This window comes from Aplidium turbinatum, chromosome 2, assembly GCF_918807975.1.
Source record: "Aplidium turbinatum chromosome 2, kaAplTurb1.1, whole genome shotgun sequence".
NCBI lineage: Eukaryota > Metazoa > Chordata > Ascidiacea > Aplousobranchia > Polyclinidae > Aplidium > Aplidium turbinatum.
In genome coordinates this window covers 8044468-8069529 of record NC_137473.1, presented here as the reverse complement: position 1 = coordinate 8069529, position 25062 = coordinate 8044468, and the positions used below count along the sequence as shown (strand labels likewise).

Below are 25062 nucleotides of genomic sequence, written 5' to 3'. Positions count from 1 at the left end.
CAAACGCATTGCTGACTGGAAAACCAGCATGTAGAGCAGCGGAAAAGAGTTGTTTCCGGTAAAGATCTGCATCCACTTGACCTCAGGTTAATCCTTGTTGAACAGATCATCTGGAATGTTCTTGAGCAGAGTGTAAATAGCCGAGACTTCACCGAACAGCTCATTCTTTATTGCCATTGGTAGATCAACCTGCTTCGCCAAACCCTTGACTTCCTCGTACCGTACTCGATTGCTTGATCTTTCAGCAGGGTCCAGCTGATGTGCGTTAGATGCTTCTCAAATCGATACCATTTGCTGATATATTCCAAAGTAATGGTGTAGAACTCCTGGACGCTCGCTTTGAGAACATTAGCATGCTCTTCATCGACTGTTCTTAGTAGTTCGTCTGTTGTTGCTCCGAAAAACCCTGAACACTGGCGTTGCAATATTTTGATCTTGAAAAATTCAATTATCTCTGCCAGTTCTGGAATCAATGCAGTTGACTTTTGCAGGAGTAACAGTGGTTTATTGAAGAGCAATAAAGCACTGTGGAGGAATGATACGATGATCAGTGACTTTTCTGATTTAAAGAAATCCTCCAATGTTCTTGGTGGATGTTTCAGCGAAAGAAAATGCGCTTTGAGTGGTTCCCAAAGATCGATCATTCGCTCGAGTACAGCATTAAATGTGGTCTATCGAGTTGGCGTGTGTGTGGATAGTCGAGTAGTTGCTATCAAGCTCCTCACAGAAATGCTTGAGCCTCATCGTTCTACCAGTTTGACTTTTGAAGTGGCTACCAATCTTCAGTACGATTGTTTCTATGTCAAGTGTGAGGCGCTCTGATCCCTTCTCTGCTGCATTATGCAAAATATGAGCAGGGCAGCCGACTGGGATTATATGCAATGTTTGCTCTTTGAGACGAGAGAAGACGTTGTTTTTTTTTTCACTATGCTGTGATCTTTCAAAATTCACTGGTGCATTATCGGCACAAAAGGATGACAGCTGTTTCATGTCTAAGCCATTCTCTTGAATAGAGGAGAGAATAAAGTTCGTTATCTGTGCCGAGGTCTCGCCTGGCATCGATCGCAAGTCAAGAAGACGCACTCGCACTCCAACTTAGGCGTTGAAGAATCTGACGACTAGAGGAAGCTAATTAGACTAATTTTAGAATATTATGCAACACCGAACACCAGAGGAAAACGATCAAAGTTCTATAATTGTTGAAAATAAGACAAAATAAGGACGTAAGTCGAAAATAAGGACATTTCTTAGAAATAAGGACATTTAAGTTTTCTAAGACCTGCCCTTCAAAATAAGGATAAATCTTAGAAATAAGGACGGTATGGCAACCCTGTATATAGCTATGACGTATACATAAGCCATGCAATAGATTGCAGCAATAAAATTCTTTCTTAACTTTTAAAAACAATGACATAGCCTACTCATGTTTCTCGGCAGCCGATTTGTAGCAAGAATTGACAGCGATAGACACCGTGTTTCGCCCATGAGGCTGGGCTCGTCAGTATCGCACCACTAATTCTGCCACAATGATATTCGACCACCGCTTTACCAGTCAGTTTAACTCTTATCTTTGTGGAAACAAAGAAAGAGCCAACAAAACCAGCAGGCGCCAGGGCAGAGGACATGTGAAGAGAGGGGCGTTCTTCCCGGCTATCAGCACAAGGCTGAGCACTCGCTAGTACAGCGAGCAGCTGCGATTCGCTAACCATAACGGTGTAGCTTCCACGCAAGCCATTCAGACTTTCCAATCAACGATATGTTTCTCGGCAGCCGATTTGTAGCAAGAATTGACAGCGATAGACACCGTGTTTCGCCCATGAGGCTGGGCTCGTCAGTATCGCACCACTAGTGTTAAACTGTTTTATTTGCATCAACAGCGCACGGGTACAAATAATTGACACGGCGAGAGAGCACAAACAAACATAGCCAGGTCGAAGACTTTCAGAAACCGGCCTGCCACACCCCGCGGCGGCGGGGAGCGGCGTGATTTATGGGGTGACGATGCACCCGGAGGGTTAAGTCCACCAGCTTAGGTCGCGAGGGCCAGGCTGGGGAGTCGAGGTACCTGTGGAGGGAGAGTGTGGATCGAAAAACTATATGGCCCGTCCGCAAATTTAGAATGGCGGAGCGGGCCAGGGAGACAGGCTCTTTCTGCATAGCCCAGAAAGAAGCCCTGCGACGAACCGGGCGACCCGTCGTGTGTGGACGCTGGAACCGGCAGTAATTGACCGCCGGGCAGCGCCCACGTCTCCTTCACGCGTCCTCGCGCAGGTACTTTGACTCTTATACCCGGTCTGCCAGTAGGCAGAGCGGATAAAATTGGGGTCTCCCACGAGGAAGAGAGTCGAACCATTTAAGGATAATTTGGCTCTCGTGGCAGACGAATATTCAATAAAAATGTGGAGCAGAGGCTCGATGAGTCAATATACTGTAATCAAAAAAAAAAATATATATATATATATATATATAGGTGGGAGTGTAATTAATACCCACAATGATATTCGACCACCGCTTTACCAGTCAGTTTAACTCTTATCTTTGTGGAAACAAAGAAAGAGCCAACAAAACCAGCAGGCGCCAGGGCAGAGGACATGTGAAGAGAGGGGCGTTCTTCCCGGCTATCAGCACAGCCTCATGGGCGAAACACGGTGTCTATCGCTGTCAATTCTTGCTACAAATCGGCTGCCGAGAAACATATCGTTGATTGGAAAGTCTGAATGGCTTGCGTGGAAGCTACACCGTTATGGTTAGCGAATCGCAGCTGCTCGCTGTACTAGCGAGTGCTCAGCCTTGTGCTGATAGCCGGGAAGAACGCCCCTCTCTTCACATGTCCTCTGCCCTGGCGCCTGCTGGTTTTGTTGGCTCTTTCTTTGTTTCCACAAAGATAAGAGTTAAACTGACTGGTAAAGCGGTGGTCGAATATCATTGTGGCAGAATTAGTGGTGCGATACTGACGAGCCCAGCCTCATGGGCGAAACACGGTGTCTATCGCTGTCAATTCTTCCTACAAATCGGCTGCCGAGAAACATATCGTTGATTGGAAAGTCTGAATGACTTGCGTGGAAGCTACACCGTTATGGTTAGCGAATCGCAGCTGCTCGCTGTACTAGCGAGTGCTCAGCCTTGTGCTGATAGCCGGGAAGAACGCCCCTCTCTTCACATGTCCTCTGCCCTGGCGCTTGCTGGTTTTGTTGGCTCTTTCTTTGTTTCCACAAAGATAAGAGTTAAACTGACTGGTAAAGCGGTGGTCGAATATCATTGTGGCAGAATTAGTGGTGCGATACTGACGAGCCCAGCCTCATGGGCAAAACACGGTGTCTATCGCTGTCAATTCTTGCTACAAATCGGCTGCCGAGAAACATATCGTTGATTGGAAAGTCTGAATGGCTTGCGTGGAAGCTACACCGTTATGGTTAGCGAATCGCAGCTGCTCGCTGTACTAGCGAGTGCTCAGCCTTGTGCTGATAGCCGGGAAGAACGCCCCTCTCTTCACATAGCCTACTCAATTACACTTCCGTATGTTCATGCAGACATAACCTGTTGCATTTAATCTCGTATAGAGATTTTTTAAATTACAAGAACATTTTTTAAGGGAAAAATTAGTTACATGTTGATACAAAGATACGAATAAAATTTTACAAAGATTTAAAAGCAGAAACGCAAAATAAAGGAGTACTGCTGACTTATTTTAACGACTTCAGGTATATGTCGTCGCTCTACAACTGCTAAAGGTTTTTTAGCGCTAAATATACTGCGGCATTTCGCTTTTCTTTACTATAATAAGCTAAACCAGCGGTTCTCAACCTTTATTAGCACCGGGGCCAAATTTAAAATCTAAATTTTGTAAAGTGCCGCAACACAAAAATGCAATTTAATGTGAAAGTTGATGTTGGCTTTGACTTTTAGTCATCATCATCATTTTCAGCCTGTGAGAGCCCACTGCAGAGCGTAAGCCTTCCCCTTTTCATGCCAATTTGCATGATTATGTGCTAGTTGGTACCAATTGGTTGTATTGCATTGTACGTTTAGCATTGGCTTGTTGTATTGGCTGTTATTGCTTGTATTGCATTGGCTTTGACTTTTAGTAAGTTTCTAAAAACGAGGGGTAATGAAGTGATAGGACTTTCAAATTTATCAATCATGTCGCTGATAAGCCTAGTGTACTTTGGAATGATCCGTTGACTTGGTGCTCTGGCATAATCATAGCATGGATTAACCACCGAAAGGCAGTGAACATGAGCACGTCTCCATAGTCTGCATCAATATCTACCAGAAATCGCTTAACTTGCGATGATCAAATGCATTCACACGAATCCGACTTACTGTTGATGTTACGATTTTTATCTCGTTAGACATTTTCAGTGAATTAACAATGACATTTTCTTGGTGTGAAATGCAGTAGTGGCACATCACAGGGGTAAATTTATCCTCCTCAGACCATCTGTTAACGAGTCCATAAGGAACCTGATTTTCCTTAGGGGAGGATGGGGTAAGATGAGCACTATTTTGCTTAAGTTGGTTTTGCATAAAAACAATACGATTTTGGAAATTTTAAAAGGGTATACTTGAAGCACAAGTAAATTAACTACAATTCAGATTGAGTTTGATCACCGTGTGATGCATGGTATAGCAGCACTGGACAAAGCTACACTCACCTGGCTTTCCATCACCTGCCCTAAAATTTGAACAATCTTGTCTCATACGAAAGAAGAAGATCACATTTTGACATACATATTTTTATTTATTTTTATTATATTGTTTTTATTTATTAATATTGATATGGGGATTGCTCAACTTACAACGACAAAAGTTTATAGGGTAAATTGAGCAACTCCATTACGTTGAAGCATTCCCCTGTCTGCTATTTTCATAACTGTGAGGCATTGCTTAAAATGTAATACTACACGTTTTATTTTATCGAATGAAGCTCAAATCACAAATTCAACGGTTCAAAGGTTAAGTAGCCTACAAAGCTATTTCTTTTGGGGTAATCAACTGCTCCAACGTACCTATACTTCAATTTCACATTTTACTCAATCTTGAGTTTTCTGACAAAATGAAAATATTTATAAACCACAAAACTAACTAATCTAAGCTTTTCATTGAATATCCGTAACTATTATACCTACCAAAGCAAAACAATAAATTTGATTCATATATTGCAGCAATAAAAGTATTCAATGTTTTCCAACCAAAAAAAGTTGGATTTTTCAACATAAACCATGCAATTGCACGTTATTGTAAAATGCTGCAGTGCGGTTGAAGGCAAGCAAAAAATGAAACTCACATTACAAGGCTTTTTCTTGCCTTCAACCGCACTGCGATATATAACTTTATAAATTGTATTTTATATGTTATTCGCTCTGAGGATGCACATCGTCATGGTGTGCGAAACGTCAGTGAAGCAATAAATCAACCTGTTTGCTGTTGCTTTTTACTTTCACTTTCATATGAACGTTGCAACTAGTGCTAGAATCGAAGGTATTTCATATTATTTCAATACCAAATTAATTTTTTACACCCACTCGTACAATACAGTATAATTCAACACATGATTTGTTATAGATTTGGAAAGCTTTACCATTTTTTTACTGAAAAACTCTCTTTTGCACCTTATAGCCTAAATAGTTCTCAAACGTAAGGTTTTATGTGGTTTATAAGTACCATAGCTCACATATGATATATTTTTCATAAAATTTGAAATTTTATTATCTATTCAATATAAAATACTCACTGTAACTGATAAACTCATACACATTTAAATCACTACAGAAATTAGATAATTAAATGCACATATTGGAGCCTACTCTGAGCATATAACAATACCCGAATCATTTGGATTTAAAACTGTCTCCTTGTCTTAAATTTTTCTCCTTTCATTTGTATGTGCCAGAGTTTATATTCAAGCAGGAAACTGTTTCAAACAGGATACAGAAAGTTTAAATTAGAATTTCCATTTAACTAAGTTTTTGCTTATCGATTGTTTTATATGAAAAAAAAAAACTGTTTTCTTGTCAGTTTTTGTTGTTAATATATTGGCTCTGCTTGCTGCATCAAACACTTTATTTGCAATTTCTGCATATACATGAATGTCAAAAGTAATCTGAACTTAGCTTTTCAAACAAAATATAAGCTTTTCCCTCTTCCCACTCTTCCCAAAACAAAACTTAGCTTTTCCCTCTTCCCACCATTTTCTCAAAACTATTAAAATGCATTTCTTTCTCACCTGTTGTATGAAAAATTGTATATTCATTTGAATCAATATCGGTGTCATCGCTGAAAGCTCCGTACAGCCTGTCGTAGATTGTGACGTCATCATCATCGTAAATGCAAGTTTTTAGCAAATAATTTTGCTTGATTCCGTAAATTGTGTTTGGAGATAAAGGGAAAATGCTGCTTCCATCATCCTCTGTTACAGCTGAAGAAAAAGAAAAAAGAGAAGATGAGTTCTTCAGCACCTGGTGTAGTTTTAGTACAGCTAAAAACATGATAACACTCAGCAAAAAATTCAAGTCGTATGCAAATAACATGCTTCTTCAAGTAGCAAAATGGTTTACGTTTTTATTTTCAAACTCAATAATGTTGCATGTTTTATTCACGTTAAAGCATGTTTTTATTCACGTTCACGTTAAAGATATAACAATTGCATCAGGAATTGTCTTTTGGCTTCTTAGCACACAAGTACTCGTATGTAAGATAGCTTCTTGGGCTTTGTGTTAATATTTTCTTTCTCATAACTATGATATTTTTATCGTTATACTTCAGCAAATGAGTGCCCTCTTATAAAATCAAATACAGGTAAAGTATTATGTCAGTCAGTTTTAACCTTTTCAAACCTGACTGATTTTGTTTACTTATTATGCTTAATTGTTCGGTTGCCTCCTAAGTGAATGATCCTTGTATAACTTTTCATCTAATAACATCAAGGAACCAGAACAGAAGTTGAGAGACACCAGAATATATTTCTTTAACCAGTAAAGTAAGTTGTTGAAAAATATCAACACAAATGATATGTTTCAGACAGGGTACCGAACCTACGTCAATTGACTCATGAAAGGTAGTCTGTCTGTTCGACCGGTCATTGTCCTGGGCCAGTTTATCTATTTATCGGTTAGCAGTAAATAGTTTTTTTTTTATCAAATTACTAACCTGAGTTGGAAAAAACAAAAGTGGAAAATCCACCTGGGACTGATCGATCGGCGTTTAGTTGTTTTGTGCCAAGATCTCCATTTTTATTAAACAACGTCCAATAGCGTTTATTTGAAGCTGTGGAACTAGTTTGGCAGTGCTGACCTCCCATTTCATCCCAGAAAAGTATGCCAGAAGCCACCTTATAACCACTCAGCCGTGATGATACTTAAAAATGTAAATAAGATCGATATAAATACAGACTATTTCCAAATGCGATAATAGAACAATGACAGTGCAGTACTTTAGTGAAGTATGAAGAAATAAATGCTCAGCCAAAAAAATCTTTTCGAGTAGGCCAACAAAGAATTGTAATTGTTTCTGAATAGCTTCGGAATGCTGAGTCTAATAATCACATGCTCTTCTTTGAATTAGCCTCAGCTTTTGAGAAAACGAATTTTTTAGTCAGAGAAATTTTATTTTATTTGACCAGCAGCCAAACTCGCGGCCCGGCACTGGCTTGCGGGCGTAGTTTGGTGATCTCTATTTAAGAAAAAAATTGTGAAGTTTGTCAAATGTAAACATACATGTCAATAACATTAGGCTACATGGTAGGCTACAGTATAATTGTAAACGTCTCTTTGACAAAATGCACTCTTTACGTTTGACCAGACAGGCCACTCCAGAATGTCTAGAACAGCACTTCAACTGTAATGTTATTTTCTTTTAATTCAATAACAAGTTATAGTTTGGACCAGGGGTGTGAAAACTTGCAGCACTGTTGGGCCAAATACACATAACTGCCTTGGTCCTCGGGCCACAACTGGAAACATCTATTGTTCACTATATTAAGAGTTATGACAAAGGTGCATGCAATAAATGACCACACAGGTACCTCAAGCCTAGCTAGCCTAAAGGCGCCTTCAGACAGATTGCGGATAGCGGGATGTATCCGTAGCGGGATGCTCAGCGGATGAATGCTCAGCGGATGGATGTTCACTCCTTGTTCTTACACAGCACGCGAGAAGGCTATTCAACCGCAAAACAGTAGCAGATTTTCTGTTTTTTCGTCGTGGGGATGACTTTCGTCGTGGAGCGAATAAAATTAGGCTACCACAGATAAAACGTCACTGTAATCAAAAGCTATAACTACAACGGATGTCGGTAAAAATTTGTTTGCTTGATGTCACACTGGTTGAACTTGCCGTGTTGCCAAACAAAAAATAATGTTTAATAAACATTATAAGCTTGAGACATAAATGAAAATCGTCTAACGTGCCACACATTATTTAAACTCGGGACTTGTTGGTCAGGAAACTGTATTGATTCCAATCGGCTTTTCTGAAGTCCCATCGCTTCATTGGTGCACTCAGGACAAGTGCCACGAGCTTTGGGGCGATAATAAGAGACGGTCGATGTTCGAAACTTCTCAAGCACACGTCTGTCTGGAAGAGAGCTGTCGACAGTCGCGAAGGCCAAGTCAGGGTTTCTCCCTGTTCCCCAGCGACCAGAGTGAAAACTGGTTGGTTCCTTTGGGTTGAAAAGGAGGGCAAGATGGTTTGTAGAAGCTCAGTCAGCCAGCGATTCTCCGTCTCGGCTTGTGCTATTGTAGACCCAGTGGATATGCTGGCAGTTAGAAGTCGCCAGCGTAGAGACTGTGTGAGGGGAACATTGAGAGGCATGATGGCAAAATTTGCGAGGGTGGGGGCTTGTAGATATTGACGATGTTTTAGTCTGAGATACAAATGCACACGCACTCAATCTCAGCATCGGTCAGAGATTGGCGACAAAGGTCCATTTCAGGCTCTTATGCACAAACGTGGCAATGCCGTGCTTGCTGCTTAGAGTAGACCCGACTAGCGTGTAATTGGGGATAAATAGCCTATCTGCAGAGATGCAGTGGGTCTCCTGGAGGAGAATGACGAGTGCCCGGTTGGTATGGGCAAGCTGCTCTACAACTTAGATGTTGCTTTTTGTGAAATCTTCTATGTTGAGCTACAGGATGGTGGGGTGTCTGAACTTGTCCATTGTCCCCTGCAGCTGTGCCGTCCGGGTGGAGGCTCTTAGTTGACAAGCTTCGTTTGGTATTTGCTTGGGTGCAGATGTTAATCACAGGATGGAGCACGAGGAGTCACTTGTCGTCCACCTTTTTCTTTAAACAAGTTATCTTTTCAGATGTCAATCACTACACTCCAGTTTTTGTTGCCTTTTTAGATGCATCGACGGTCTTGGATACAATTTTAGTTTAGCTGACTGGGGTCTAAAATCATTGCTTTATCTACGCAACTTTATATCAAAGCACGCTTGATATCTTCAAGACATATCTTCCCCGGGTATAATTGAATTTCCGCAAGATGATGATGTTGTTTTTGCTAGTTTGTTTTATTTGTTTTTGTCATTGTTTTCATGTCAAGTTATAGCCTATCTATTTTGTGAGTAGTGCAATTAAAGTAGTGCTCTGCAATTAAAGTAGTGCATTTGTGAGTAGTGCTCTTTAATTGCACTAACGACACTCCAGACTGAAAAGCATAAACTGAACGAGTTACACAGGAATGATTACCAGTAAATTATACGGTGGAAACAGATCACATGAGGTGTAAACTACAGGCATTTGACAAACAATTAGAACACACACAAGAGAAACGATGAGCCACAGGCGAATAACTGCCGGTTGAGAGACGGATTATTACGTTTGATTCTTAAGGCTTCCATGATCTTAGTCTGAAATTCAAATCTGCCTCGAGAGATGATTTTAAATTGGTCGATCGAGCTATTGTCAGTGCACGTTTCACAAGAGGCGATGTGCTCTTTAATTGCACTTTTGGTTGTCAAGTTTGGGTTTAAGTGCTCCCCGGCCATGGAAGATCATGGAAGCCTTAAGAATCAAACGTAATAATCCGTCTCTCAACCGGCAGTTATTCGCCTGTGGCTCATCGTTTCTCTTGTGTGTGTTCTAATTGTTTGTCAAATGCCTGTAGTTTACACCTCATGTGATCTGCTTCCACCGTATAATTTACTTGTAATCATTCCTGTGTCACTCGTTCAGTTTGTGCTTTTCAGTCTGGAGTGTCGTTAGTATACAGATACAGTTATAATGCAAAGTAAAATTTACCTTACAATTTTCATTTTATTTACATTGCAGATATGTAATTCCTGTTGAGGACACATGTACGTGTCGAAAACGTTTGAGTTTATTTTAATTATATTATATTTGTTTATGTAATACATCATGTTAAACCCGCTGAAGTTACTTTGTTTTATTTCTCTATTTATCAATTCAGTTAAATAAAGTCAATGCTGGATCATGACCTACTAGAACAGTAGGCCGTGGCTGGATGTATTGTATAGTAGCCTACAGTTGGTCATAATTTTTTAAAATCACATTCTTTTTGCTGATGACATTTACTGTTTTTCGCTTAGCCTAAATGACCTTATAAATGTGTGTGAAAATTTTGCTGGCAAGCATAAAATCGTGTTTACCGCTTCAAAGCCAGCTGGAATGCTTTTCTCTTCTTGCAATTTCAAGTTAGCATCTCCACCTAAACTCACGATTTCAAATCAACTTGTTCTAAACTCATGATTTCAAAATAACCTGTTGCTTTTACAGATAATATTAAATACCTGGGTGTTCATATTAACTCGAAATTAAAAGATGACAATGACATAAACACACAAAGAAGACATCTTTATTGTGTTGGAAACATGTTAAGGGCTGGCTGCTTGAAGTGCACAATTTCTATGAAAAACATGTTATTTCAGGCGCATCGTGTTTCTTTTTATGCATGTCAACTTTGGTGAATCTTCTCACTTGCCTCCATCAACCATGTACCTGTTGCATACACAACGTTGCTTTTCGTATGTTGCATGGCTTACCTCGTTATGCCAGTGCCTTCACTATTCAAATTGAACAAAATATCTTGACCTTTGATGCAGTACTGCGCAAATATCTTTACAAATTTTTATGTACTGTATATGTCAATCTTCAAGAAAATGTTACATGAATGCTCTCTGCAATTCTGACACTCTTGTCAAATCGTCGTATCTCAATACTGCGATTGGCAGTTTATTCGTTGACAATTTACCGCAACAGCATTATCTGTTAACTGGGATATTGTGATTATTACTTGTATTGTTTGTTCTTGCTTTGTTTTTTGAATGTTTGGTAGTAAAGATGGACCTATTGGTCTGAGGAAAATAAATAATAAGAATAAAAGCATGTCCTCGATTGCTGAGTGGCGTCCCTTGAGAAATACCTACTGCCCTTCGTAGGGCTATGGCCTGCTGAACTGAACTACAACCTAATTCTGATACAGATATGTAATAAACAATAGTAAGTGACGACTTACCAAAGTAGCGAACTTGAAAGTTGGAGTATTCTGCAAAATTGTCCAACGTTAGTGCATCCTCATCAACATTTACTTCCTGATTGTTCAATTCAATTTCGTAGTGACAAAGAATATTCTCAGATTCTGGGTATTCTTCCAATTCCACAACAGAAACACTGGAAACGTTTTCCGAAACTGCTTGGTAGGCTGATAACAATTCATCAGCAATTTCGCTTTTCAGGGTCTCGTTGTTGTCGACGTTTGCATCGTAACTTCCAGCGACTTCAACACGACCGAATGCAGATAGTTTCTCTGCAAAACAATGATATAATTTAAATAAAAATCAAAGTCATAATGAGGCCATTCCATGCTGAAGAAATCTTAACAAGAGTCATATCCAAAAACACTTTCCAGTTTGTTGGTAGGCTACTGTGCCAGCACTTTGAAAGATAGCAAGAAGTAAATACAAAGCTCATCATACTCAAGCTTAGGATTTTGATTTGAGAAATTTTGAGGTTTACGGTTTGCTTATCAGCAAGGAACATAAAAATATACAACACAAAAGGCCAGAAACAAAGTTATGCCTTATTCCACACTCTGCTGATCATAAAGCTTGACATTAAAATCATTTCATTAAAAAAAAACACATTTGCTCTATCACCAGATCAGGTATTGGCTATTCGGACTTCCTTGAATTGAACCCCTTCGGTTTTGGTTCGATTCCAGGTACAGTCACGCCAAAGACTTTTAAACTGGTACCAATTGTTTAAATTTTTTCAGAAAATTTTTCTGGTGTGTTTCGTGTTTGCTTTCTCCATATCCACCCAAATAACTCAGGTCGGGAAGTGGTACAGTTAACTTCTTAATGACTTTGTCATAATAAACATGCACAACTGGCGATTATTGGACCATCAGACTGATTCCATTGTTCACCATTTGGCCATGCGGTTGTAATTGTAACAAAACGTCTAACACAAAACTCACAAGCAAGCTAGAAAGTTACGCTTTGCGCTGTAACTGCAGCAATAAGTAAATTCAATGGATCTCATTTGGTCTGTGCCTCATGGTCTGTGCCTCATGGTCTGTGCCTCATGGTGATTTTGTGCTAAGTGATTTTAAACAAAATATGCAAGAGAGCTGGTTTAGTTAACCATTTAAAAGCAAGGAATACAGATGATAATTTATAGTTACTGACTCCAGACGGATTAGAGACCAGATGGTGCTTTAACTAAAACGTCATGCTAACAAAACTACAAAGTGTCAATTCTGTGAAATGCCATTATTTCTACTTCAAAACAGCCCTAAGTGTCATGAAGTGCAATTCTTTGAAGAAATGGAGAAAAGCAGTAAAAACAAATTTAAACTTATATACAGAAAAAAACAGCATTTAATGTTCTACTAGCGCAAAAACATGTGAAAACTATTTTTACCTGTCGTTACGTTATAACTGGCTCCATACGGGCTTTGCTCCACTGTGTAACTTGTGACGCCATTGATTTGAGTCACTCTCGCCCTCAGTGAGTACTGTGTGTTTGGAGCAAGCGAGCGGATTCTGGATTCAACAAATAATTAATTGATTATTTCTTGTCTAAAGGAGTCAAATTAGGTGAAATGATAGTTTCAAACAAATCGTGGCAGTTATAGAGCCAGGCCCGGATTTAAGGGGAGCAGAGGGTGCAGTTGCCCCAGACCCCTTTTTTGAAGGGCCCCTCGACGACGATTTTGTGTTATTATTATTATTATTTTCTCTCAGCCTTTAAAGTTTCTGCAAAATGCCTCTTTTTTCTTTCAAGGTGAATTTTTAGTCACAAGGTGGTGACTGAGCTTGACGTAAATGCATTAGCAACGGTGTGGGTGACTTTCAAGTTCTTGTAAAGTTTTTCGCGCGGAAGGTGCAAAAATTTTTTTTGGACTGCGGCCCCCCGATCTAAAAGTGCCCCGGGTTCCCCATCAGTTAAACCCGCTCCTGTGTAAAGCAACAATAAATCAACCTTAATTTTTATCAATAATTTAATGGTATTCAGGCAGTGAGATGGCGCAACATAAAAGGCGCTCGCTTTCCAATCATGCAATCCTGGCTCGACTCCCGGCTTAAGCTGGTTGTTGAAAATCACTGCTCACCTCTACCCAGGGTGCATTAAATTGAGTGGGCATAATTGCTGAAGGAAGGGCGGCCGAAAGAAAGAAACTGGCCACCCTACTCCGGTTAATGCCAAAGGGTTATAGTACAATGAGAACCTTATCTTCTCTTTCTCTTAAGCTTTGATTCAAGGATGGGACTCATCTTTACTTTAGTGCTATTTAGAGATTACTCCAAAAAAATGTGAAGTCAAATTAATGGAATCAAAATGACTCTGTAGTATTTTTGTTTTGATTTAGTAGCACTTTGTTTAGGTTTAATAGATTATTAGTTACTCCTTTGCCTGAATGCTTTGTTTTCATAAGAAAAGGATGGTAGAGAGACAAAGCGGTATCAACTCTATTCTTAAATTTTGCTCCTCGATATTTGCGCTGGAGTAAGTCATAGCAACAGCAAGCAAGGCACATGTGATTGTTTCTGGTCATAAACGCAAAAATACAGATGAATGTCAATGACAGCTTGAAAGTTCGAATAATGGTGATGGAGCGTTTCAGAATCAAATCTTATTTCCTCGCCAACATTATAAGTTACAAAGTTATACCTTTAAATAATTTTTTACAATGCCATTTTCAACATGACATCACACAAGAAACAATCTCACATTGCAACGTATCGCGTGTTTGATGGAGTGTCTTCAGGCGCACGAATGGAATTTACGTCACCAGTGTTGGTGTTTATGTATTCGACTTGCCAAGCTGTTGCTCCTGGTGTTTCTTCAAGGAAAATTGTAATGAAGGTTGGAGTAGAAATTGCTTGAAGAATGCTTGACCCAAAAGGAGCTGAAATGTAAAAAATAGTGAAGAGGGGTCATTGTTAACACGCTTCATTAGTTTTAGTTGGTTGGCCTTGCTATAACTCACCACTGTAGGCTACTGTTCAAGAAACTATCAAATTGAAAAATATGATATAAAATGGAAATTTCAAACGCAAAAGCACAAAATAACTAAAACTTGAAATTTAATTCCTCACCAGTTCTTGCTCTGCTGCTGCTCGATGACTCGCTGTTCTCGCTCGAATCAAACGCTGCCACTGTTACGTCATAATTTATGTTGCTTCTTCGGTTTGTTACCTGCAAATTAAAAATTTTTTTTCAACTTGTTTTTCTTTTTGTTGTTATGCTCAGCCATAAAAAATAACGTTTTGCTATTGTAGTAAAAAAAGATATATATGTCATAGATAGGCCATATCACGTCCCTGTTTATCAACCGAATGCTTGTTAAACTCAGTTGCACTGTGAAGGCGATATGTCATGTGTGTTGTGTATTGTACCATGATGTATCTTTTTCAACAATGAGTCTTACCAGACCTTTGATTTCCTACAAACAGCTTTTCTTGTTGATGTAAATAAATTGATATTGTACATTACGTTTCTTGGAGAAATAAATTGTATCGCACTTTTACATTTAGTCAAAAAATAGGGACGCGAGTTTCAGTTTTACAAAAGTTAATGTAGGTACAGAAAAGATCTCCTGAAATAAATACAACTATATGTATCCATCTCACTCAATCAAAAGTGGAGGCTGAACGCACGGCTATCTTCTGCATACAATTTTACAATATACTTAACGATTGACCAGCACACTATTTTGTTCAATAAATCTTGGAGACACATGGCGAAGTCAAACACATTGCTACTTTGCCTTCGCAACAAAGCCATATAGGCTATTCGTGGCGGGAAATGACAATATCAAGAATAATGCCATATCAAGTGTTTTGTCTTGAAAAATTAAAAGTCTCTTGTCGTGAGTCATAATCCTCAACATATTCTGCAAAAAGTGACAAAACTAGAAGCAGCCTACACTTCACCGTTACTGCACGAAAAGCGACTTCCTACTTCTTTTTTACATAATCTTTATATAATATTGTATTCCTGTATCAACAAAATCTTGGAGTGGCGATGAAGAAAAGGTTCACACGAAGAAGAACTGGTCAATCTCTTAGTGTCATTTTCTAATCTGCCAGTGCTGATATAGTGCATGATACAACATACAAGTAATACTGTTGTTTATGTTCCAAACAAATAAATTTAAATACACCCCTTACAAATTTGTGATGTCTGAGTTGAAGTATTCTGATACAAACAAATAAATTTAAATACACCCCTACAAATTTGTGGTGTCTAAGTTGAGGTATTCTGATACAAACAAATAAATAACAGAAACGAAACTCACAAGTAACGTCGTTTCAGTTGTTATGTATATTGCAGCATCTGTAGGGTCATGCTGTGCAGTTACAGTGATGTTGTATTCATCAGCATCAGAAACCGAGTCAAATGACACAGTGAATCCCGACGATGTCACTGTGCTGATGGTGACTGAAGTTGGAGCTGCAAGTTAAAAGGAAGCAATTAAAAATGATAATTTGGTGAACAAAGAGTATGTCTCAAATCGAATGGGTTTGACATTAGCTCAATAAAAAAATATGAAACTGAACTAAACAAAAAATAATTTTAATAAGTTCAGTGTTATAATGTTTTAAGGTTATAATATTTAATATCTTTTCAGGTATTACCGATTTATTGCTTTTGCATATTTTCAGAACCTTCTGATGATCTCCCATATAGGGTGAAACAAGCTGTAGAGCTGTGGTTTCCAACCTTTTTGTTGTCACGGACCCCTTTAGACAAATTATTAATTTTGCGGACCCCTACCTAAATTTTGCCTGAAGCTCAATTAACATACTATTGACTCTTGTAATAATTATGCTACTCAACTACTGTAATGTGTCATATTGCATTGCCGCTATGACTCCTGCGGCAAATATCAGGTTAAACAGTTGCTCAAATAAGGAAATGAATGAATTGTTGAAGAAATGTCAGCAGTATTTGAATATTAAGGTGACCCAAAGTGCCATGCCGAAACTTCTGAGGTAAACTTTGGTTGCACCGCATGCTTTCTATTACGTAATAGACGAGCCAATCCTGATTTGACTGTAATCGACATGCGCTGTGGTAGATGTAGTTTCATTTACATTTCAAGAGAGAAATGAAAGTAAAAAAATCGCTTTTCGCTTTTTTTTCAAAAATTCATCAAGGTAATCACCGACACCCAAATGCTTTCTCACGGACCCCAGGTTGGGAACCACTGCTGTAGAGGTTTTAGAGAGTAATAACTATATTTGATGAAATTTAACTAAATTCTATTCTGGTTAAGCATAGAGGATACGGATTTAGATTTGGTTTGAATACACAATGCTACCAATCAATCTAAAAAATTAGAAACAAGAAGCTCAAATGTTTGAAATGCTTAAAACCAGCAAAAGCTGTTTTATTAATTTAAAACTTTTGTTTCTTGCCTTGATGCCAATTTAAGCATTCAAGCTTTACCAAACAATTTGTGATGCTTAATACTTTTGCAATTATAGTATCACTACTTAACTTCAAAGCATTTCAATTAAACTCTTATTCAAGAAACTGGGCCTGAATGCCAGCCAGTTTTTGAACAACAGCTGGAATTTATTTTGGAATAACACACAAGCCATGACCGTTTTTCAAAGTAATATTTAATGTACCAACCACCTCATTGTAAAAATGCATGTGCTTTAAAGCAGTGATTCTCAACGTGGTCCAGGTGGACTACTGGTGGTCCACCAGGAATTTCTGTTGGTCCACAGAGAGTTCTATAAATCCTTCATAAAACATTCTTCAAAATTATATCATTTACTACAGTAAATTATGTAAGGACTGCATACAGGATTACAGGTGTAAAAAATGGTTATAGGCAAATTGTTCGTAAGCAATTGTTCGTAAGCAATTGTTCGTAAAACAATAGTTCGTAAACTGTTTTTCGTAAAATGAAATCCGTAAAACAATTCTTCGTAAAGCATTTCTTCGTATACATCAAATTTTAACTGCATGCACAAAAAAATGCTTTAGGAAGAATTGTTTTACGAAGAATTAATTTTACGAACAATTGTTTTACGAACAATTGCTTACGAATAATTGCTTTACGAACAATTGCTTACGAACAATTTGTCGGACACCATATTAGAAATACTGTTTAAGGCATAAACGATGTGCTGGCAGGCCTAATCAATAAATCATATGTTGCTATAATTGTTGTGGTGTTGTCGGTGCACGAAGATTGCGCTTCTTCATTGTACAAAGTTTCTATAGGGAGAGTAGAGCTATTCATTGTTTCATTGAATGTTAATTAAATTATGTTATGAATGTCACATGTTATATATTTTCAAACGCTAAATTAAGTTGTATTCTGTAGTGCTTTCAAATTAACAAAATGTTGCTAAGAAGGCAAAACTGACAACTGAGACATTACCAGACATTACCATTTTATTGAAAGAATATGTGCAATTGTGCATGATGTTTTGTTAGAATAAAATTTGAAATTAAAGTTATGTGTATTCAAGTAGTTAAGCTTAAGTGTGCAAATTAAGAGGGTTTGCTTAAATAGTTTATTAAGTATTATTTTATTAAGGACTAAGATTGAACACGCCCTTGAGTTTTCTGACCTATGTGCAATACAGTTTCGACCAGTGGCGTTCATGAGGCGTCAACATTGCAAAGTGGTCCATCGGATATATTTTTTTTAAATATGGTCTATGGGCCAAAAAAGGTTGAGAATCACTGCTTTAAAGTAAAGAATTGAAGTAACCGAAACTTTGAAGTGAGGTAACCTATTCAAAGTTTGCACCACATCATTGTGGTAAATACAGAGCAATGTTAGAAAACAGTAGCCTAATAATCTTGACTATATTTTTCGTTTTAAATGCGTATGGGTAATGTTTCACTCGTGTCGTTACCGCGCGACTCAAATCTAATTCGAGTGATGTTCTGTCATGCGTAAAATCGCTGCTGCATTATTGCCTCGATGATAATGGAAAATAAATGAAAATAGGCAATTGTCCTTAAATCTAAAGTGATAATGATGACGGAGTGATGATTTTTTTGACAAAAATCGATTCAGGTGATACTTGTTTCAAATTCCCCTCTAAGTTAATATTTTTCAATAGATTGATCGTGCTTGATCAGCAGCGACCTCCCATATGAACTCCCTGAATTTAGTTCTGTCTGTTGATTTTACTGGTACTTTCAACATGCTTTTCATTCTCATAAGTTGCTTGATGTTGTCAAAATATTTTATTGACTTTCAAGCTAATAGTGAATCAGTTACTGAACCTCGAGTGATACCAACGTAAGATTTTCATTATATAGTACTCGGCTTTCGGCACTAACAAGAGTATGGTGGCCAGCTGTTTTATCTCGGCTACCTTTGCTTCAGCAACTACACCCGCCCAATTTATGTCACCCTGGGTAGAAGTGAGCGATGTTTATCAACAACCATTTTTAAGAAGTCGAAATTTATTGGATCTTTATAAATATTTTCAGATACCTAATGAGGGCTGAAGTTAAGCCGAAAACGTTCGACTGTTAAAACTATTTGTAAATACATAAAATATATTGTTATAATGCTCAACCCTGTTGTATTGTTGCTTCTTGCCTGTCTTAGATATAAAAAGTGCTATTTATAGCTTTCGAGAAAATAGCATAAATGCCCATCAACTCTTAACGTGTAATCGCGCTAAACACATGTGGAATAAAAACACGTTGAACACAAAGTCTATTTTTGGTGGAAAAGTGGTGCGCTTCGATCGTCAAAGCGAGGGCGAGGGCGCGCTGCCGCGGCGCCGATTACGGACAAGAAGGTAGTGGTCCGATTAAGTGAAAAAGACTGCACATAAAAATCAAATTAGATTTGGGACCAGCGAAAAACGGTCCCATTAAGCGAGTAGCCCGATTAAACGTGGGCCGATTAAGCAGTGTTGATTATATAACTAAAAACGTTTCGTGACTGCCTTCCCCACAATATAGCCCAATCTTTTGAAACTGAGGCCGAAGTTCAAGGACAAATATGAGCGAATAATTTAATGCGGCCGACCAAGACATGCGATTAGCGAAATGCGCCCGTGGCAACAAAACTTTAGGCACCCCTGCTGCTATAGAGGGTTTCTAAACCGCCACTCCAGTAGAAGTAGTATATTTGTAGTTTCACGCAAGCAATACAACTTATAAAATGGCCATTGCTACTCACACTTCAGAGATATCGTCCGCACATACAAGGGGGGTTGACACAGTGCGGATATTTTGCGGAAATGTAAAAGGGGATTAATTTTTCTTTTGTAATTTCATAAGGACGACTTTTGTGGGCAGCTCCCAAGACATTTTGGAGTTTCTATGATGTAATATCAACAACACTGGTTCTCAATGGACGCACACGCAAAACAATTTTATCTCTTAACATTATGGATCAGGTCAGAATCGAATTCGTGATATTAACAGCATATTTAGCTGCTAATGTATGACAGTACTTCTCACAATTAAGCAAACATTAACTTGTAGGCTACACAAATTCAAAAAACAAAAAGAATGGCTTCTTGTAATACATGGCGTATACATTTGTGATTTGTACAACACGTGCTACAGGTAAAGCGATATGAGCTCACAGTCTAATTTCTGTTTTCAGAAACTCGCCAACGGAGTCTACAGAAAGAAATGACGTTACTCGCTTGCTGATCAAGTTCATTCAAGCGCTATCAAGCCTAAAACGTTATAAGTCACAAACTCACCTGTCAAACATGAAGAAAACGTAGGCATCCAACATAGCACCATTGCTAAAACAGTAAAAACTTTTGGGAGATTCTTCACGTGGCATCTTGATTTCACCATTGTGTCGTGATAAAAGCTCACGGTCATGCACAATTGACAGAATTATTAAACGACCTTGAAAGATTAATATGCAGGTGCAGAAAACGTGAAAAATTTGTCTGCAAACCAAAAGCAGTCATCTGCAAAAAGATACAACTTAGCAGTGGCGGCTCGTGCCATGGGGCTGCAGCCCTGCATGTTTTTGCTCCGAGCACGCCTAAGTAACTAATATTCGCAAGTCTTCAAATAACATAGCGCAATCACACACCATTTGAATTGTACAGACCTTACTGCGGTTTGGGTTTCAGTGAGTTTAGTTTTGTGGCTAGCGCATGGTGATCCAAATTTTCTTAAATTGTCGTAAAAGTACGACTGAGGCTATTTGAGTTCGGAATCACCGTAATCACCAGTAAAATTTGTTCAAAACAATTTTTTTAAAAACACTTACAGGTTGGTTGGTTTTGAATCGTTATCCTCGGGCTGACAAAGCCTCTGATATTATAAATCAGGGGTGGGGAACCTGCGGCCCGCGGGCCGAATGCGGCCCGCGTAACTGTTCTATGTGGCCCGCGTCAAAATTTCGTAAAAAATTTTTTTTTTTCTTTTGCAAAAGTGAAATCATTTGAAGCTAAATTACCTGTGGAAAGTACAACTTGAAAACAATAACACCGCACATTTTCCTACCTTGCAAGAGCAAAAGCTTTCTACAACAGCCAAATATAGGCTACCCATTGCCTATGTATGTGTCAATCTTATGGAGACATTTAATGCAAGATTTTTGGACATAAAGAGTAAAGAAATGGAGTTAGATATTTTTGCCTCTCCTTTCAATGTGGTTGCAACTGATGTTCCTAGTAACTTCCAACATGAAATAGTAGAGCTCCAGAGTGACGGTACGCTGAAAGCGATGTACCAAAACATTCCAATGCTCAACTTTTATCAACGCTACATAAATGCTGATGATTTTCCAGTCATGCGGAAACATGCTTTGAAATATGTGTCTCTGTTTGGAAGCACCTACCGTTGCGAGCAGTTTTTTTTCCAAATTGAATCTAACAAAAAGTCGGCTTCGCTCCAGACTGACTGATAAAAACGTGGAGATGTAGTTAAGAGTTGCAACATCTTCCGTGTCAGCAGACATCACACGACTCACCAAAAATAAAAACTTTCAGCCATCCCACTAGCTGTGAAAGTGAAATAAATCATTGTCTACTTCGCTGCATTTTTAATCTGTAAATAAAATTTCGAAATTTTAGTGGCCCGCCTGTGTTATTTCTCATTTTATGTGGCCCGCAATACTAAAAAGGTTCCCCACCCCTGTTATAAATCAATAGATTATTTTTATGAGTTGGTTACTTGTAGAGACTTTGGCTGCTCACAGCATGAAAATCAATTAAAGATAAATGTTTTGAACTTGATAAAAGTGAGTGTGAAAAGAGGCATCATGATAATTTACTTAAGTTTAGTGAAAAAGTTGTTTGATTGTATGGGAAACACTGAAATGAAACATGAAATATCGATGTGATATCTGTCTGCTGTGATGCGTTTATAGAATTGGTTTCTGATGTTTAAATTTGTATTTCTGGCCAGTTGATTTTATCTTCTTTGTCTAACTCTAGCTGCATACGCAAGCAGAGCACTTGTTTTTGAAACTTTTCAACTAAGACTGTTGTACGATGTATTTTAAACGTAGCATTTCAAATTGCGTTCAGTCTGGTCAATGTTGGAGTACAACCATGAGTGACTAATGCAGTGATTCACAGCAATTTTTAATCTACTGTATTTGGCCAATATGCTCGCTCTACCAAAGAGTTCTTAGCCTTGAGTTGATTGCTAAAATATAGAAACGAAATTATTTTCACAAATAGATTCTATTTGAATAAGCTTAACTGATGATGATCAAGCATTCTAGCTGCTAGCTGATCGAAATCGATTTTTAGCTGTTTATGATTGAACTTACTCGTGTGAAAATAAATTCGTTTGTATTACAAGACATGTAACCGAGTCGTTCATATCAAGCATTGTTGTGGGTTTGACACCAGTAAGAAGATATTTCATTTTCTTGCCAAAATATACTTCCTCTAACTAAAAGTATTGATATAAAATATAAATATCCTTGAACTTAGATTGGATTAAAACAAACATTCACATCACAGGCTACTTACATTACTATTTAAACGTCTTAAAAAATTGTTCCTGTAGGGAACTAATAATCTACTGTAGGCTATAGTACGAATCACATTGTTTGTTAAAATATTTAATTTCAAACGGAATCATGAACTTTAGCTATAGCTAACACATTATGAAATTTGATTGTGTTTGAAACTTTACAAAACTAATATCTACAACTCTAGGCCTACTCTGCAGTTAAAGAAAAACACTTGGAACAGATCTTGGCAAAATGTCAATTCAAAACGAACTTTGATGGGTATGTTTTTATTTCTCAAAAAAAAAAACACTTATTGGGTTTTTTTTCTTGAATTGCCTGGCCTGAACCAGGCATCAACAGCCTCAGATAAATAATTTCCTATTATATGTTGCATGGATGATTGTTTCTGTCTTGACGTTAAATTGTTTCAGATGAGTTTGTCTTTGTCTGCCAGGTGCCCGCTTTTCAAAAATTTTACCAGTTAAAAAGAGATGTTTCAGTTTTAGCTTTCCTATTACATGGCCGAGAAATTTGTATTGTCTGGTTTTCATATTTTTTAACAGATTTTATTGGGTTGGTTTAAATTAAAAAGCATAAAAACTTATTCAAAACTGTCACACCTGTCTATGACGCAATCTAAATTTTTCTTGTTCTAAAGTTAAGCCGTGGTTGCACGAAGCACTTGGCCGCCTTGTTACCTGGAGTCTCGCATGAACATGTTGCATACAATAGATGCAAGAAAGAAATCTCCTGAACTCTTTGTTTCTTAAAGTCTTCCTCGCTCTATTGATTATGACCAGACATCAAAAAATGCGAGGATCCCAGTCAGCAAACTAACCCTTTCTTGTTGATTTAACGTCTGTAGACGTTGAAACAACGTAAAACCTGATGAAGTTTCTAACTGGAGGCTTATTGCACCGAATAAGTTTTTTTAGCTGCGTTGATGTGTGAAAGTTTACCAGTTTATCCTTGTTTTGAAGGGGCGACAAATCTTTCCAGTATTTCCAAACTTTTAACTATCAATGTAAGTTAAATAAATAGCAACACCAGGTTATGCAATTCGATTTTCCAATTTAATATAATACTTTTCTGTCTTTTCTTGACTTTGCGTCTTTTTTCTTTGCAGAACGGGTTTTCATCTACTTTCATAAGCTATCATGGTGGACCCTTCAATGGTTGTACTTTTATAACAAAACTAAACATTATGAGAAGCAGAGTTGACCAATTTTCGGCTCCATTTTCGTTCAATCTAAATCTTGTGTTAAGCCAATTTACAGCAGTCTGCCGACGCAACCGAGCGATCATCTCAAGAGCGGTCGACTGCATAGCCAAGTGGTGAGAGCCCTGGAACGTCAGTCGAAAGGGCGGCGGTTCGACACCTCGAGAGCATGCGGCTGTGTCTCTGACAGGACACTTAAAAGCATGCCTAAAGGTGGACACGATGATTGGCTTCCTTGCCTTCCCGTCCACTTAATCTAAATCTTCAACTACCGGCGTAAGCCTGGATGCGACAAACAAAAAGAGCATAGGAAAAATTCTCATGTTTTAATGAAATGTAAAAATCGAGCAATAAAAATAAATGTAGTCTGAAAATATTTCATGGAGATCAAAATGAGGACAAACCAAATGGAAACACATCAAAATGCGTTTCAGCCGAAAACGGCTTGTATGCATCATACCTTAAAATGGGTGATTAAATTTATTACGCATATAATTTTATAAAATATATCATAAGTAAACAAATACAACAAAAGAACGGCATTTTTATTATAAGCCAAAGCTTCAAACACTTTTCATATAAATACGGTAAGCAGGTATACTTTACCAAACATCGCTTAAATCGATCCGCTTTATAGGTTATTATGATAACAATCTGAATCCAGAAAATCATTTGATTATTCTTGGCGCAATTAGTTCAAGGCCACTTATAATGCCATATACATTATACAGCCTTCAAAAAAAGGTTAAATTAGACTTCATTTACCTTATATTGATTCAAAAAAAATCTTACTTCAAATCGTGAATTTTTAGAATCGTATTAAAAGCTTGACTAAAGCTTTGAATTATGTAATAGATTACTGATTAATTTAGTAGTTACTTTTTATCATGCCACAAGAGGTAGCATCAAAAATCAGTTAAACAGGTTTAATGTTATTTTTAAGCTATATTTTCTGTACGGCGGTAAGGTGACACAAGGGATGCGCTCGCTTTCCAATCGTGCAATCCTGGTTCAACTCCCGGCTTAAGCTGGTTGTTGAAAATCACCACTCACCTCTACCCAGGGTGTATTAAGTTGCATGGGCATAATTGCTGAAGGATAGACGGCCGAGAAAATGGAATTGGCCACTGGCCACTCTACTCTCGTTAGTGCCGAAAGCTTAATATATTGTGAACCTTGTCTTCTCATTCCCAACACCTGGAATAAAATAAGGAACTCACCTTTTGGCCTTTTTGTACAGCATATCCCACAACTGACATATTGATTACGATTCGCTCCAAAATTATCGTCGACTGCGTGGCACAAAGTGCAGAGCATCCGCCGAGCGACTTTGACATGGTGTCAGTTCGATTCCCGTTCAGCGCACGTAGATTTGTTTCGGCAGGAAACGTGGTGGTATGTTTGTAAATAGATAGTCAGATTGCGATTAACAAAAACAAG

General features: G+C 38.1%; 1 protein-coding gene across 1 annotated transcript in view; it reads right to left on the bottom strand.

Moving 5' to 3' along the window:
- LOC145788291 (uncharacterized) overlaps positions 1–20275 on the bottom strand; it is a 38967-nt gene extending 18692 nt beyond the window's left edge. Inside the window, exons 1-9 of the mRNA XM_082600073.1 lie at positions 20176–20275; positions 15765–15919; positions 14563–14662; positions 14195–14372; positions 12884–13005; positions 11475–11765; positions 7150–7356; positions 6227–6418; positions 221–463 (exon numbers count right to left, since the gene is read on the bottom strand). Of these exons, the coding sequence (XP_082456199.1) occupies positions 221–463; positions 6227–6418; positions 7150–7356; positions 11475–11765; positions 12884–13005; positions 14195–14372; positions 14563–14662; positions 15765–15919; positions 20176–20275 (1588 nt within the window). The remainder of the gene's footprint in view (positions 1–220; positions 464–6226; positions 6419–7149; positions 7357–11474; positions 11766–12883; positions 13006–14194; positions 14373–14562; positions 14663–15764; positions 15920–20175) is intronic.
- Positions 20276–25062: the final 4787 nt, after the last annotated feature.